Source organism: Fusarium vanettenii, assembly GCF_000151355.1.
Source record: "Fusarium vanettenii 77-13-4 chromosome 7 genomic scaffold NECHAsca_9_chr7_10_0, whole genome shotgun sequence".
NCBI lineage: Eukaryota > Fungi > Ascomycota > Sordariomycetes > Hypocreales > Nectriaceae > Fusarium > Fusarium vanettenii.
In genome coordinates, this window is record NW_003315875.1 from 187578 (window position 1) to 203624 (window position 16047).

The 16047-nt window shown below is 50.9% G+C and overlaps 7 protein-coding genes across 7 annotated transcripts; 4 read left to right on the forward strand and 3 right to left on the reverse strand.

The window, feature by feature from the left end:
* Positions 1–68: 68 nt before the first annotated feature.
* NECHADRAFT_82555 (uncharacterized protein) lies at positions 69–1035 on the reverse strand (the record flags this gene model as incomplete). The annotated part of the gene is made up of 2 exons (XM_003049267.1): positions 69–919; positions 957–1035. The coding sequence occupies 2 exons, from the start codon at positions 1033–1035 to the stop codon at positions 69–71; spliced, it is 930 nt and encodes a 309-aa protein (XP_003049313.1).
* A 558-nt stretch (positions 1036–1593) lies between these two features.
* On the forward strand, positions 1594–2445 carry NECHADRAFT_45389 (uncharacterized protein; the record flags this gene model as incomplete). The annotated part of the gene is made up of 1 exon (XM_003049023.1): positions 1594–2445. One exon carries the CDS (start codon positions 1594–1596, stop codon positions 2443–2445), a length of 852 nt encoding a protein of 283 aa, XP_003049069.1.
* Positions 2446–2533: 88 nt separating this feature from the next.
* On the reverse strand, positions 2534–4902 carry NECHADRAFT_82557 (uncharacterized protein; the record flags this gene model as incomplete). Its single annotated transcript, XM_003049268.1, has 8 exons — positions 2534–3014; positions 3077–3552; positions 3612–3835; positions 3879–4195; positions 4243–4353; positions 4449–4640; positions 4684–4778; positions 4837–4902. 8 exons carry the CDS (start codon positions 4900–4902, stop codon positions 2534–2536), a joined length of 1962 nt encoding a protein of 653 aa, XP_003049314.1.
* Positions 4903–5574: 672 nt separating this feature from the next.
* On the forward strand, positions 5575–6684 carry NECHADRAFT_94928 (uncharacterized protein; the record flags this gene model as incomplete). Its single annotated transcript, XM_003049024.1, has 1 exon — positions 5575–6684. The coding sequence occupies one exon, from the start codon at positions 5575–5577 to the stop codon at positions 6682–6684; it is 1110 nt and encodes a 369-aa protein (XP_003049070.1).
* A 533-nt stretch (positions 6685–7217) lies between these two features.
* On the reverse strand, positions 7218–9020 carry NECHADRAFT_45502 (uncharacterized protein; the record flags this gene model as incomplete). The annotated part of the gene is made up of 3 exons (XM_003049269.1): positions 7218–7745; positions 7797–8643; positions 8704–9020. 3 exons carry the CDS (start codon positions 9018–9020, stop codon positions 7218–7220), a joined length of 1692 nt encoding a protein of 563 aa, XP_003049315.1.
* Positions 9021–11994: 2974 nt separating this feature from the next.
* NECHADRAFT_45013 (uncharacterized protein) lies at positions 11995–13693 on the forward strand (the record flags this gene model as incomplete). Its single annotated transcript, XM_003049025.1, has 5 exons — positions 11995–12099; positions 12148–12217; positions 12274–12372; positions 12427–12565; positions 12613–13693. 5 exons carry the CDS (start codon positions 11995–11997, stop codon positions 13691–13693), a joined length of 1494 nt encoding a protein of 497 aa, XP_003049071.1.
* Positions 13694–14221: 528 nt separating this feature from the next.
* On the forward strand, positions 14222–15750 carry NECHADRAFT_101077 (uncharacterized protein; the record flags this gene model as incomplete). The annotated part of the gene is made up of 2 exons (XM_003049026.1): positions 14222–15238; positions 15578–15750. Exons 1-2 carry the CDS (start codon positions 14344–14346, stop codon positions 15748–15750), a joined length of 1068 nt encoding a protein of 355 aa, XP_003049072.1. The 5' UTR covers positions 14222–14343.
* Positions 15751–16047: the final 297 nt, after the last annotated feature.

The following is a 16047-nucleotide window of genomic DNA, read 5'->3' on the forward strand; positions in this document are numbered from 1 at the left end:
CTCCACTATCTTCCTTGTTCCCAAGATTGTCGTCCCACGGCGACGAGGTATTCTTTCAGCAAGACGACCTAATGCTCTGACTCATGCCGAGACTTTGAGCTTCTCGAATAAACTGCGGACCGAGCAGCAAGAATTGGATCCTCTGACGCCTCAATGCCATCCACACCCGGGATAGGGCTAAAAGCAATCGTCTTTTCACAGGTATCAGCTTCATTCGCCTCCATCACCCTGGCAATCTTCAGAGTTCCCAGGTCGATCAATGGACGATCTTCGGGCCAGATCTTGGTGCAATCATCGGTAACATCACCCTGCTCGGCAACCTGGGCAACCAGTGTGAAAACCATTGGGCCTTCAGACAAGATCTGTGGCAATTCCTCAAAGAGAAAGTTCGGTGATTTGGTCTTGAGCTCATCCTGTGTGAGGCTCTGCTGACCTGCCAAAGGCACCCAGCGATACCGAATGAAGGCCGTCTTTCCTTCAGAATTGATCATCTTGAAGGCATTGATCGAGTAGAATGTGTTGTGGGCAAAGCTCTTTGGTATCGGCCGGTGCTCTTGGGCAAAAGCTGCAGCAGCTGGGTGCGAGCTCGCATACTCAGTCACAGTACCATCCCTAAGACTCCGAAAAAAGGCCAGCACCTCCTCCCCATCTGAACCTGGGAAGAGCTTGGAAGCATGGCATATGATGTCGGTACCGAGTCGCGAGGCTGGGTCGAGAACAAAGCGGACGGCGAGGCCGTGTGGGGTTGCTCTTTCATCGGTACTTAGCAGGTCGGGGATGCCGGTGAACAGAGAGAGGCGGGCAATGACGAAAGTTGGATGACTAAAATGAGGTGCCGTTGATAGTTCTTTGGCCGCTTCGGTTGGGGTGAAGGATCCGGTTACGAACACGCCTTTGGCATGCGCTGGGGGCAGTGTCACTAGATAGGAAAAGCAGATGGGAGATACAAGACTTACAGGAGCGCACCGTGGCGAATTTGCCGAAAATATCCTGGAGGGTACCGATCAAATTCTGAGCAAGATTGCTAAGAGCCATTGTCAAAGATGTGGAGTTGTGGCAGAACAGCTTGAGGAAGAATCAAGGTGATCACGATTTCCATGGACTTGGAGTCTCACTCTTTGGGCTACTTATACATCCCTTCAATCTCACCTCATCCTGAATCTTGGGCACAACTTTGGACATAAGCATGCTTCTGGCACTCGCTGTTTGGCCGTGATTAATCAACATGCCGACGCCACGCTTATCCCGTGGCAGCACCTGCTGATTACATGAGATGAGGAGAAAAGAGACATCTCCTCGGGTTGACAAATACCACCGATCTGATAGGAGTAAGCTGACCCCGGTCTCCGGAAGACAGAGATGCCGGTGCACCCGTTTTAGCCGCGGTGACGGCCCCACTTCAGAGACGATCCTCCGGCCCCACTCCGCCGTCATGGTAGATGGCATTCTTGCCGAACACGATATCAAGGAGTTCAGCGCTGAGGTTTAAGATAGCACTCGTTAGCAATATTCGGGAAATCATTTTTTGTTCTTCTGGCTACCATGACGGCCCGTTCTGTGATGCTTAATGCATCTCGATTTGCCTGTACTCAAATGACATCAATTGTCAGTCGCTCCAACTTTCACATCTCGACACGCTCCATGATGGCGCAAACCGAGCCAAAGGCCCAAGACTGGTCCGCATCTCAGTACTTAAAGTTCGCCAAACAGCGTACTCGACCCTCCCGCGATCTCCTTGCCCAAGTGCCCCTCGAGTCTCCTAGTTTTATCCTCGACGTGGGCTGCGGACCAGGCAACTCGACCCAAGTCCTGGTAGACCGTTACCCCGGCGCCGTGATCGAAGGAATCGACTCTTCTCCCGGCATGATTACCGAAGCGCGAAAAGCCCTACCTCAGATCAAGTTTTCGGTCGCCGATCTGAAAACGCATACACCGCAGAAGCCGCTGGATTTGGTATTTTCCAATGCCGTCTTCCAGTGGCTCAAGGCCGACGAACGAGTTCCTACGATGAAGAGAATGATGCAATGGCTTCGCCCAGGAGGAGTGTTGGCGATCCAGGTTCCAGACAACTACCTCGAACCATCGCACATTGCAATGCGTGCTGTTGCGAATGAAGGCCGCTGGGCCAGCATCTTGGGACCGCTCCGTCCAGCCCTTGACCAGTTTGCCACACCTCAACAGTTTTATGATGAACTTAGTCCACTCTCTTCATCCGTTGATATCTGGCATACTCTTTATCAGCACCCCTTGGACGATCATCAGAGTCTTGTGGAGTGGGTGAAAGGCACGGGTCTGCGGCCATTTCTCAATCCCCTTAGCCCAGAAGACAAAGAGGCCTTTGCAGAGAGTTATCTTGCCAGGTTGAAAGACATTTATCCGGTTTCTGTTGATGGAAAGGTTCTTCTGAGATATCCACGACTTTTTATGATTGCTGTGAGAGAGTAAGGAACCTCAAGAAGTGACGAAAGTAAAGATTTGTCGCTGTAAACATTGCTAGGTGGAAATTCTAATGATGCTTTTTGCCTCCATGCCCTCACTCCCAATCCTCAGTGCGCGCGTGGTCATTCTCGTTGAACGCGTCAAAGTCATTACCAAAGACGGCCTGCATATCAATGTCACCATCAAGCATGACATCCCACGACGAGACATCTAGAGGAACGTTCCAAAACGTAAGTTGGCCATCTAATGGCACAATATTCGGGTGCAAATAGGGATTTGCCACCGGGATCTCGTCCCGGGCAGCAGATGGAACTGGTAGCTTGGGCACGCCGCTAAGCCGTTTTACCTCGTCTGACAGACGGCCAAAAGCCAGGAGGTGAGGAGTTACTGCCAACCATTTTCTTGACAAATTCTGCAACATCGTCTTGCAATCATCCATGCCTTGAATGATAGTAGCCGGTTCGGGGTTCGGCTTAGTTGATTCGTCCTGACCAGATTGTGATAGAAAAAGAGGGATGTAGATCCCGCAATACAGTAGAGTGAATCCCGAGCGGAGTATGTCCTGCACATGTGTCCTAGGATACCATTGTTAATTCGGACTTTCGCGTATGGTTGCTGTAAATGCAAAAGGACTTACCAGATTGGGAGATCTACTTTTCTCTCAAGCAAAGTCTGGTATTCATAAACAATATGCACTGCCGCATCGAGACAGTATCCGAGATGCTTGATATCAGGAATGGATTGCGTCCTTGTTTGCCTGGAAGGAAAAGCAAGAGGAGTGTAAATGAATAGTCGCTCCCGGTATAAGTTGATGTTCAAGTATTCAACAGTGTCAAAGAGGCAGCTTGACGTTGCATCAGTGCTTTTAACTTCATGCAAACTTCGCCATTCCTCCAGTTCTTGAGCAAGCCCGGTCGCCAAAGCTTCCTTAGTGGCTATATCTTGGTTCACGGCACTTCTATTCGGGGTGTATAGTGTCGATCGGACTTTGGCGGATATCTTTCTCAACGCTGCTTGTCGAATTAATACGGAGACCTCGCTGCGGACGCCGGATCTGGATGTGGGTAAATGTCTGATCTCGTCGAGGCAGATTTCTTCCGGCATCTGCATGTACTACAGTTCAGTAAGGGAGTACCATTGGATAAGGGAGCCACAAGGATACGTCTACGCACCTGAACCGTAATCTCGGAATCGGATATCATAATAGGCCGCCCCAGATTACATGCCGAGAACCTCTCTTGCACGTAACAACACCAGAACAATCGCCTCTGAATCTGCTCTGTGACAGGGTCTAATGGTTTCACTGGCTTCTTGTGGTAGCCAAGTTGAATGCAGATGCGCATTGCCTGGCGTGCCAACTTCCACTTACTTCCAACTGCATCGATATCAGCCGACACTACATGACCAGAGGAGGCACACGGAACGGGGATTTTCCATACTGCTAATGTCATTCAAATGACTAAACACCAATAAAAGCATCGTGTTTTGAATCTGAGCGTCACATGGGGGTTCTGACAGAATATCGGCGTATTGGATCGCGGACGAATAATAGGCGAATGGGGAGGCTGACGACTGAGTCTGTCGGACAAGAGATGTTGCCACAGCAAGTATCATGAAGAGCTGGAACATGTCGTTGCGCCGCTGAATCCGCGATGTACCGACTGCCCGATTATCGTAGAGCCGTTCAATCTGATGGTAAACCTCTTTTCGTCTCATAAACGGAGAAACCTTGTGGAATCCCAGATCGAAGCTGACACTTCATGGTTGGTATCAAGATATGGAGGGCGAAAGGAGAAGGCGCACTATAGGTCTGCAAGTCTACAAGTAACAGACAGAGGCGGCAGGTCCATCTTCTCTGCTGGAGCCGACTCTGGGGGTGGTTCTTGGCGGGTGTCGACATAAAATCTGGAATTGCTTGGGAAATGGGTTGCCAGTGCTAGAGCAACTAGATTCCCAAGGCTGTGTTTGACCCATTAGAATCGTGCCTGTTTGAGAAGCGAGAAGCTGACCTGAAGAGACTCCCATCACTAGTATCCGGATTGTACTTGACGGAACTGTCAGAAAGGTCGTCAGGAAACCTGCTATTTCTGTCGAGAACCACCAAGCTTGGATGCTCGATAGGAGCTTCTTGATGGCTCTGTTCCCGAAGGCGCCGGCGAAGAGAGGCGATTTTCTCTTGAAGGTCCCCCAGGTATCTATATCTAGGATCAATTCGCATTCGCAGCTCTTCAAAATCGCTCGCACCTTCGTTCATAATGCCGCCCGGACTTCGGATCCACCGCGACACAGACCGTTGCAGCCTTTTCGCAATTCGCACAAGTTAAGAGATTCGCATCACACTGGTACTCAAATATAAACATGTTGGCTATCTGTTTTCCAGACTATGGATTGACGTACTTTGAGCTTCTTAGACCTGCAATGCAGACAGGCGCTGGTGGTCTTGGTCGGCTGTGCCAAGGACATCGTGTGGATTTTGCAGATGGGAGCGATAAGATGTTACTAACGCAATGGCCGGCGTAGACTAAGTTCTTCAGAAAAGAGCTTAGCACGTGATGGGAGTTGGTGTTGCCACGGCCGCGGAGAAAGCAGTGTCAGAGACAAGACAATATGGGGACCACACGTAGCGAAACTGGGTTTTAACTAACGTTAGTCTAGAGAGTCACGGCCTTCTTTTTCTGTAGCGGGGCCATCTTGACGACTCTACGATGCCAGGGTTGCCAATACTTACGGGTTACGAGCATGGTGATGATCCAATCCATCCAAGAGATCCATGCAAGTTCATCTCGTAGATTAATAAGCCCGAGTATCCCATTCGATCTTAGTTATCTGCTGAGGCAATTGAAGCAAGTGCCTGACGGCCCAGCGCCCTCATATGCCTGCCGAGAAGTGCCATAATTTATGCCGCTTTATCTCCGAATGGCGGATCTCACTCCGAGCGCCCTCACGGAGCCATGTCCGCCCGCCCTCAACAAGCGGCAGAACCATCACAGACGATCGAAAAAAAGCCGGAATAGCGGCTACGTCCAACACTCAAGAAGTTTTTCATAAATGACGATTTTGATTCAATAAATGATTACATACACCCACAAGGAAAGAACCAACACTCTCCTCAATCTTCTTTATCCCGCTTGCAGCATGGCCACCACCGCTATTCGCTCCCGCTTCTGGCGCGGAGGTGTCTGCAATGCCCTCATTTTTTGCCCCGCAGACCTCCCCGCAGATCGGACAACTTGGCAGAAGCTATTCGCCAATGCAATGGGATCTCCGGATCCTTACGGCAGACAACTCAACGGCATGGGTGGTGGAGTCTCATCCTTGTCCAAGATCTGCATCGTGTCTCCGTCTACTCGAGAAGACGCCGATGTGGACTTTGAGTTTGTGCAGGTTGTCATTGAAGACGGGGCCCTGGATCTGGCTAGCAACTGTGGCAACATGACCGCTGCCATTGGTCCTTTTGCATTGGATGAAAAGCTATTCTCGCCTTCAGCCACGCAGCTCTCCAAGCAACCCGGCCATACTACGGTCAGAATCTTCAACACAAACACCAAAAAGGTCATTGCGTCTACCTTTCCAATCCATGGCCAGCCGCCCCGATTTCAACCCCACGGGGCTTACAAGATGGATGGTGTGCCGGGCACCGGCTCCAAAATCTCCCTGTCCTTTCTATCTCCTGGGGGCACGCAGACTGGAGCAGTGTTCCCCACTGGAAACGGCATAACTTCAATGGCCACCACTGGCAAGGATGGAGGCCATGTGCAGGCTTCATTAGTTGACGTCGCGAACCCCGTCGTCTACGTCGACGGCGCGTCCTTTGGAATCTCCGCCGATGTCACCCCTGCCGAACTGGATCAGAAGACGGGCACCATGATATCTCTAGAAAGCATCCGTCGGGAGGCTGCATCCCTGATGGGCATGAACCCCGATGTTGCCAGTGTCCCCAAACTTGTTATCCTGTTTCCTCCCCAGGGCACAGACGCCAACATCACATGTATGGCGTTGTCCATGGGCCAAGCTCACAAGGCCATTCCTTTGACGTTGGCTCTAAATCTCGCTGTGGCGTGTCGGTTCGAGGGTAACTTGGCGTCTAAGCTTGTCAAGGAGGTGGGAGGAGATGGGAAGATTACGATCCAGCATCCCAGTGGTACCATCACAGTAGGGACGGAAATTAAGGGAGACAAGGTGGAGAGTGCTACCATCTATAGCACAGCGAGACTTTTGATGAGTGGAGAGGTCAATGTTGATTAATGGCAGGCAGAATCTCCAAATAAATACCTAGTTAAATATGGGGAGTCTCAAATCTGCGTAGTGGACTTGATTGATGTGGCACCGAGGAGGCGCGCACGCTCTACGACGACGATCCAGAGGCCTGTCTCAACTTTCTGTGACAAGAAAAAAACGATGAGAGCCCAGTATGCGCCGATTCAGACGAAACTCTGGAGCTTGAGCCCACCCAGGAGCCTGTCCCTCTAATCGAGCCTCAATCTGCTCCCGAGGCCACCGACTCCCCGTCCCATTCCCTATTAAATCTAAGGCTGAGAGCCCCATAGCCCGATTCCAAGGCCTGTAGTGACAATCTGGGAGCAAGCTAGTGTTAGGTGAGTGGCCAGCATTGCCTTTTCGACTAGTGTAGGAGCGATAAGGCGTCCCGGCTAGGGAGGCGGCAGCTGTATCTGTCGATGTTGACTTGGATGTCATGATGTGGTCTCGTGTTTATCCAGTTCACGATGATATCAAACGCCAATCATTCATTCACTTGATGTGACTATAAACTACTTATTCTAGGCAACAGTCTCTTGCATAAGATCATCCGGCCATTTTGGTGCATCTGCCCCATTACCCCTAGTGCCCACGTTGTACCCAAGCTTCACCATACCATGCCAGTCCGCCACGCCCTTGACACATTGAAACTTCTTATCGCCAAATATACTAGGAGAAACTCGTTCCTCAAAGAACTCTGGCTTGAACAGTCTTTCGCTGGCTACACCTGACCGCAGTCGACCAAGAACTTGAGGGACGGAAACACCATTGTTGTGCCAGTGTTGGTAGACCGTGTTGTCGTGCTCAGCCCAGACTTTGGCAAAGACATCAGTTGGGTATGTGCCCACGGAGCGGATGAGCCATGCGCTGTAGTAGTTGAGGGCGAGATCGATACAGTACGATCCTCCGCTCTCGGCACGTCGCAGAATTGCGAGGAGAACAGCACAGGATCCGGCTATGCCTGTGCAGTAGTCGCTATGAGGAAATAGCGGCGTGACGGGATCGCCATGGCCCATGGCCTCTCCGAAGGAGTGACTTAGTCCAGTGTTCTGCTTTAACATTAGAACTTGAAGGCGGACTTCAATGGGATGCCAACTCACCGCGTCTGCAATCTGCTGCCATCCACTCCTATCCTTCCACGGGCCGTACCACCCGTAGCAATTCTCCCGGACATAGATGACACCCTCGTCCCTGCCCTTGCACATGTCGATGATATCGTCTTGACCGAATCCATACTTATCAAGCACGCCAGGCCGATAGCCCTGAACAACAACATCAGCTTCCAAGATGAGTCTTCGGAGCTGCTCACAGTCTTTCTGAACCCGAAGATCCAAGCTGCAATTCCATTTACCCCAGTTGAGGTCAGCTTGGAGGGAGACGACATCTGGCAAGTGAGGAGCGGTGCAACGCATTACACTCGCGCCTAGTTCTGCCAAACTGCGTGTGATGCTTGGACCAGCGATGATTCGCGTGAGATCAACTACCTTCAGGCCAGCCAAAGGTCTCGAGGGGTCGGCTTGAACATTTGGAGATGCGAACCAGCATGGAACTTGGTTGGTATTCGGTCGATCGTGTATCTCCCACAGGCCCACGTGCTCGTTTGCACGGCCATGCTTGGACTGCAGATACTCGCCTGTCGTATAACAAATGGTCCCAGCTTGGCGTGTTTCATCCGTGATAGCTTGTAGTTTCTCGCTATCAAGCTTGCTAAAGGCGTTTTGGAAGATCTGTACGCCATCTTCGTAGGTGCCGACATCTAACTCGGCTGGAAGCCCAACATTTTGAAGCGTGGGAGTGGGGTTGAGTGAGCCATGCGCCTGGAAGAACCGACCATCGGCACACTTGTATATATTCGTTGCGAGGTTTCGATGCGTAGAGGAGTTCATGCGGTGCTTATCGCAGCTCGGAAAATACTGAAACAGCTTCGGGTTTGCTTGGCGCAAGTTGCTGGCCTGGATGTTCTCTCCCTTAGGATCGATTGTCCATAGGAGTGTCGAGAACAGAAACAAGCTGGCATGATCGGTGTTGATGGTGATCTGATGTGACTCAAGGCCATGTCGTCGTTGAAGGATGACATCTACCAGACCTGCTTCCAATGCTTTGAGAGAAGAAACAGCTTCAGTGAAGCGCCAGTTGACAGGTAGTGAAGGGTCGTCGGAGCCTGTGAAGTTGATGGCCGCAGCTCCATTTCGAACCTCAAGCGGGAGGTCCTTGGAAATGAGGGGGTTTTCGAGAATGGCATGTTTGTAAACACCGGCCGTAGATCTTGGGACAGAATACGCCGTAGAGGCGGTAACGTGAGGCTCTTGATCAATAGATCCCATTCTGAAGAGGCCTCTGAAAAAGAGTTGCGAGAGTCAATGAAGGGGAAATGGTTGAAGAGAGTGCAAATGCAAAGACTGCCTTATCAATAATGCCTAATCCTAACTACCGTGTAAATATCCATGCTATATGGACCTCTGTCGGTTGTCGAGGTCGCCGAGATCGTCGATCTCCGAGCGCCCCTTCGGTTCGGGTTGAGGTCCGCTTTGTGGAGAAGGCGGACGCTCTACTCGGCCCCATCTCTCAGGCGGCAGAAGCGGCACGGAGATGAAACCATTGGGCGCTCTTGGCTCCGATTGGTCCGATCCATAGTTACTCGACTGCAATCTCAAGCGCGCCCAGAGCCTGCACACACAGCTCGTAAAGATTTGTCCGTTCCAGAAATTGTATGTTGGGGCTGGGAGTCCGCTCCGGCGACCCCATGTATTCATGGATGGTCCGCAACAAGGATGCATGCTCCGAAAGCCCCTGGAATGTGAGGGATACCTCTTCAACAACTTGGCACGCATCAAGGAACCACTCTTTCAGCTGCGGGATGGCGGCCGCCTTCTGCAGGGTGGGGAGAGTTGCCCACTGGAGGATGTTGACAAGACTTGCCTCAAATACGCTGCATCCGACGATCCAGGGCTTTCTAGTCTTTGCCCAGGAGCGTGGGAACCCCCGTATCTGAAAAGGCGGGAGCGAGATCTCGGAAGGCACGCTTCGCAGCTCCATCAGAGACGACTGGACAGCCAATTGATACGCAAAGAACATGGGCAAGGCTAGCACGGGGTCATCGGCTGTCGTCTCACTCTGTACAAGAGAGTCATAGTCTGTGACGTGCTGTCGAAGATGGCTAGGTGCCGAGTTTTCTGAGAGGCAAAGTGCCCAACAGTAGAGCGCAGAAATGGATGGGAGGCTCGAGCTCTCGTTGCTTGGCTGTTCTGCTGTCAGATGTTGACTATATTCACATCGAGAACGTAGATAAGCAGTTACCTTGTAAGAGATATCCGAAGCTCGTATGCTTGGTGGTAGACCCAACGAGCGGCTGATGGAGCTGCCAGAAATTAACAACTACACACCCTTGTTGGGATATCACCTACAAGTCCAGGAGGTATGCTGATTCGAACAGATGATCACCGCTACACATACTGCTCCTGTATTCTTGTAGATAAGGTTGTCCTTGGTGAAGCCCAAGCACAATACAAGACTGAATGGCCAAGTCGATAAGCTGCCAAGAACTTCCAGTACTTGGATCCAGAAGAGAGTACAGGGTGAGAAGAAGGAGTATCAAGATAGTGTCCCTAGAGTCATTGTATGAGTACTCTTGTGAAGTGGCTATCAAGAAATACTCCGTTGACACATGGACATGCGAAAAGATAGATCCCGGCATCATTGCTGCGCCAATGGCGAGAATGAGATATAGCTGAGACAGATGCTCTGGGTATATCCAGGAATTCGTAGACATTAGTCGCAGGGTTTTCCATACTTGGTCTTCATTGACAATGGAAAAGGTTGCATTCACGCGAGAGAAGAAGCTGTTGATGTAGGTAGCAATTATCTCTCTCTCGGCCTCATCCACAGTCGTCCCACTTGAACGAATACGGAGTTTGGCGGCTGAGACAACCAATCCCCGGTTGCTACTGTTCCTGGGGAGTCCACGAGGGCTGCTATTATCGAGCTCCAAAGCACGCCGGGTCATCTCCCGAAGACCGTATAACTCACCTCGATACAACGTTGCAGTCTCAGGTTCCTTGAGGATTGTCAAATCGATCATATCAGGACTTTGTGTCTGGTGTTCTTTTGATACGAACGACTGCTGATGGGTGGGCGCTTCGGAACTTCGGTTTTGATCATCACCCTCGGAGAGCTTAGATTCGAGGAGGGCGACTTCTTCTTCAAGCTCTTCGAGCAGACTACATGGGCGCTCTTAGTGGTCGATGTTTGCGATGTGTCGAGATATATACGGACCTTCGTTCAATGCGAGTAGGCCGCGCGACTGGCATGATACATTCTAATCCACGACGAGTGCACAGCCCGCAACGAGGGGCTCTGCGATCACACTGAGATTCCCAAGAATCAGCACTGCTTACAGCTACAGGTTCTGATACGCTTACTCGTCTCTTCCTTTGACGACAGTTCTGGCAGGCGAGGTTCGTTCGATTGGCATCAGCCGTGTCACCTCTCTCACTCATTTTTTGGGTAATTCTGGGATCGTATTGCAGGAGGTCAAGTGGTGACACAAATTTTTGATGAGGGAAGAAGCGGGTAAACCGGAAAGATAGGAAAGATACTCTGAACTAAAGGTATTCTGCTAAGTTACACCGCCCAACTTGACGTCCCTACACAGCAACAAGTCTTTTGTCTTATCGAGATTGCCACCAGTTCAGACGAGTGAGACAAGATCTGAGCATGGTAGCTATCACACCAGAGATACTGTATCTTCATCGTTAATCCTCAACAAACCTACATCCCTGCAAACCACCACTCTTAGGCCACCTTCACAACGGAACTCCGACACCGGGTTGGAACTAAGATAAGGTTCAAGTAGCGAGTCACGGGTATGATGTGGTTGCAAGGCCTAGGCCATGCGGACTCCCGTCCGAAGCTAACACGAGGCTCATCTGGGAATCCACCTGGAGCAGCCTCCGCCTCTATTCCCCAGACTTCCCCGCGATAAGGGGCAAATCTGGGGCAACCAGAGGGCTAAGTCAGTCTACACGGGCACGGCTATCTCTTGGCTCGAGCGGCGTGGCTCCGAATATTGAGTTGCGAGATACCACTATCATTAGATTCCTATGTTGGCCATAGTGCAGTAGTTGGCGATAGATAAGAAAGCATCGTCAGGCGGCTTGGGAAGTTCTCCATCAGCCTCCAGGTCTTTCCAAACAACTTAGAGCCGATATCTTCTTAAATTGTTAACTCGACATCATGTCCCCCATCAAGGAACCCCAGAATGAGATCTCAGACAATTGGTCTGAGAAACCAGGCGACATCATGCTCGAAGATCAGAAGACACCGCGCCACAGCCACCTAAGTGCCGAAGACCAGGCCTGGTTGGACAGCTTTCCTGATGATCGAAAGAAAGCGGTTGTACGAAAGGTTGGTGACTTGCACGAGCTTTGCATCTTATCACGCTGACCCACGTAGATCGATTTCAGACTTGTGCCTCTCTTGGCGATTCTCTACTTGTTCTCTTTCATTGATCGTGCCAACATCGGTAAGTCCAGCGTCACCAAACCTAGATGAGGTGGTATTTCTTACTCTCTACTGCAGGAAACGCCAAGATCGAAGGTCTGGAGGAAGACCTCAAAATCACTCCATCGCAATACAACATCGCCTTGAGTGTCTTTTTCGTTCCCTACGTCGTCCTTGGTAAGTCATCACCCAGCGACTGAAGGTGGGCAAGCATTCTAATGCAGTATCAAGAGGTTCCTAGCAACTATCTCTTGACAAAGTTCAAACGACCCTCTGTCTACATCGGAGGCATCATTGTTGCTTGGGGTATTGTCATGACACTTATGGGCATTGTTCAAAACTTTAGTGGACTGATTGCCTCTCGATACATGTACGCACTCTTCATCAGACATACTTGGCTATTACTAACAGTTACAGGCTTGGTGTCGCCGAAGCAGGGTTCTTTCCAGGAGCTGTCTACATCATCTCTCAGTGGTATATGCCAAATGAGATCCAGACGCGTATTGCCATCTTTTACTCAGCAAGTGCGCTCGCAGGTGCCCTATCCGGTCTGCTCGCTTTCGGTATCGCCCGAATGGATGGCGTCGGAAACCTCGAGGGCTGGCGGTGGATCTTCCTTCTTGAGGGCATCGCCACCGTTATGGCAGGAATCGCCTGCTTCTTCTGTCTTATTGACAACGCCGAGAGCTCCGCATGGCTTGATGACGACGAGAAGCGATTCCTATCCCTGCGAAGAATTGCCGTCATGGGCGACCAGAGTGCCAAGCATGCCGAAACCATCAGCAAGAGGGCCAAGTGGTCAGTCCTGAAATCGGTTCTGTGTGACTGGCAGGTCTATTTCCAGTCCATCATCTACATCTCTGCCACAATGCCCAACTACGGCCTCAAGTTCACCATGCCCCAGATCATCAAGAACATGGGATACACTTCCGCCAACGCACAGCTACTCACCATTCCGCCTTATTGTGTCGGTGCGATCAGTGCCTTTTTGTCAGCTATTTTCGCAGATAGGCTGAAGTGGAGGATGCCCTTTATCGTCGGAGCCCAAACAATCGTGCTCATCGCATTTTCTATTCTCTTTGCAAAGGCCGCAGACATCAAGGACAACATAGGCTTATGCTACTTTGGCGTCGTCCTCGCTTGCGTCGGTCTATATCCCATCACCCCCGGCGCCAATGCCTGGACTGTCAATAACCTGGCTGGACGGACCAAAGCTGCGATGGGCATCGCATACATGATTGCCATCGGTAACTCGGGCGGCATTCCTGGCTCCTATATCTACATACAAAGCGAGGCGCCGAAGTACCCAACTGGATTTGGTGTTTCTCTTGCCGCGGCGGGAGCAGGCATTCTTTCTGCGGTTACGCTGGAAGTTACCTATCGTAGTATCAACAAGAGGAGATCGAAGATGTCGGTTGAAGAGGTTTACGGCAAGTACTCGGCGGAGGAGCTCGAGGCCATGGGTGATCGGTCTCCGCTGTTCAGGTACACTCTCTGATTGGTTGGGGATCTCGACTGGTTCATTATGCAAGGGGGCTGCTCCGAGAGCTTTATGGGCATATCACGCAAGTTTTTGCATGACTACTCAGGCACATTAAATAATCGTCAATACATGGCGCAGAACCAGCATGAGTACCTGTGCGTCACTGGCTCTTTAACTGCGTGCTTAAATACCTATAAATTAGACCAAGTTCTTCCTTGCCTTCCGGCGAGCGCGTACTTTATGCGGACTCAACAGCTACTCTTATACAGCAAGACCCTTTTCTCAAATGCCTATGGAATTGTATCATGTTTTCATCTCAAGTGCTTCGGTTAATGCTGTATCGCCTATAGGTTGTGTCCCAGCCTTGCCCTGGGTTCACAAACGCCCACAAGGCTCTGTGTAACATCCCTCCCATCAGCCAATTGACACTCCCAATTCTCACCTTTTCTTATTGGCCTTACGCTTCCCATTACCCCGCACCGCCAAGACACAAAACACGTAGACATTTAGACAGCTGCCTGGCCCTGAACTCTCCCTTGACATCCAAGTTTCCCAACCCATCGGCACTATTGCCTAACAAGGAAGACGTTCATCAACACACCACAACGTTATACACTGTATCACCGTCTCCTACATATCTTCAACTTGTATTGTAGAGTCTCACCATGGAACTCTGCACTTCCATTGCCAGTCATCTGACTCTTACCAGCAAGGCTACCATGTCTGGCATCATCCCCGCTCTTCCGCCAGAAGTACTCGTTCAGATAATTCGCGATGCTTATAGCTCCGAAGATGCAAAGTCCACTATTTTTTCTTGCTTACTGGTGAGCCGGGCGTGGTGGGACATGGCGCTTCCAGTTCTCTACAATGACTTGATCCTGGCGGGGAGTGATCAGATGGAACGCTTTCTAACATCCCACAACGACTCGGCCGTTCGCTCCATCACTCGCTCTCTAACCCTCTACCTCCGGGAAGATGGTGGACCTAGCCAGGAATTGCAAGAGCGGGTTGACACCACAGTCTATCGACTGGCCCAGGAAGCCATCCCGAACATGGCAGCACTTCAGTCCTTTTCTCTGACAACAGATCGTCGAGACTTCAAATTGGGCATCCACAGGGCGACCATTTCAGATGTTCTCATTGCTCTCCCCGAAAGCTGCGTCAATTTGGAGTTGGATACAGAAGGAAAAGACGAAGATTCATTTTGGCTTGCCTCTACAAGCAGAAGCCGCCTAGACGGCGTTACTCATGTGTGTGATGACATACGCGATATGCTCCCTCGAATGCACAATGTCCGCATCGACCTCAAGTCTATGTGCAGCGACATGGTTGGATGGAGAACCAGAGGCCGGCCCTTCCACCCTATCAGTCTTCCAAACATCCGACATCTCCTCATCGAAACGACGGGTATAGGTGCTAGGCCATCGTGTCCATCATCCGCTCCAAGAGATCACTCTTCTTGGCGCCAGATCAGCCTAGCGTTGAAGCATGTGGCAGGATTACCAGAAACAGCTCCGGGCGAGCTCGCCGTCTTGGGAGCGGCTTGGCACATTCCTTATGGTAAAACATTTTACCAAACATTGCTGCGTTGCCAGGTGAAAGGCGGCGATGACAAGCTTACAACTTTTGCGTTCCCTGCAACGGAGGTTTCAACGCCAAACAGCAGGTACAGCCCCCCCCTCCTTGTGCGCACCGATGAGGGAGGTTTCGTGTTGGATAGAATCAATTCGTATTACGACCTGGCCGGAGGACGTCCATGGAGGTTGGCAGCCAACGGCGCGAGGCTACCTGTCTCTCTTTTTTCTGATACCATTTGGGCCTCGGATGAAAAGCTTGGCATTCTTACCGAGCAGGGGTGGAGGGAAAGATACCCAGGTAAGGAATGCGCTCTATGGATAGATGAGAGGCGAAAAGGAATGCGATTGATGGAGTTCGAAAAGCGCGAGGAGGATATCAAACAGAGAATGGTGGTGGAGAGGACGCCAGAAGGCTTACCCTGGAGGCCTGATGTTGATTCGGAAGAGGAAGAGGAAGATGCTCGTGATGACACTCTATATGGTTATCTTATGTAGTTTTTTGATCTAACTATGTTCATGAGGTGCTCGTTGCTAACTTGGCCGTGTGTGCAACGCCATGTGCCAAAAGACAGAGGTTCTCCATCGACCTTGGCCATCCTCAGAACATAACATTATAATTCTTTAACACAACTCCCAGCTCTGGTCTCCTTCCGTAAATACAACATCTTTATCTTCCTCAGTACTCTTTTCCCACTCTTTGAAACAGTTCATGTTAAGATATTGTCGTTCGCCAAGCTCAGCGGCTCCGGAGTTTTCACCCACCCTAAACAACCGTCCGCCCAGCCGCGGGAA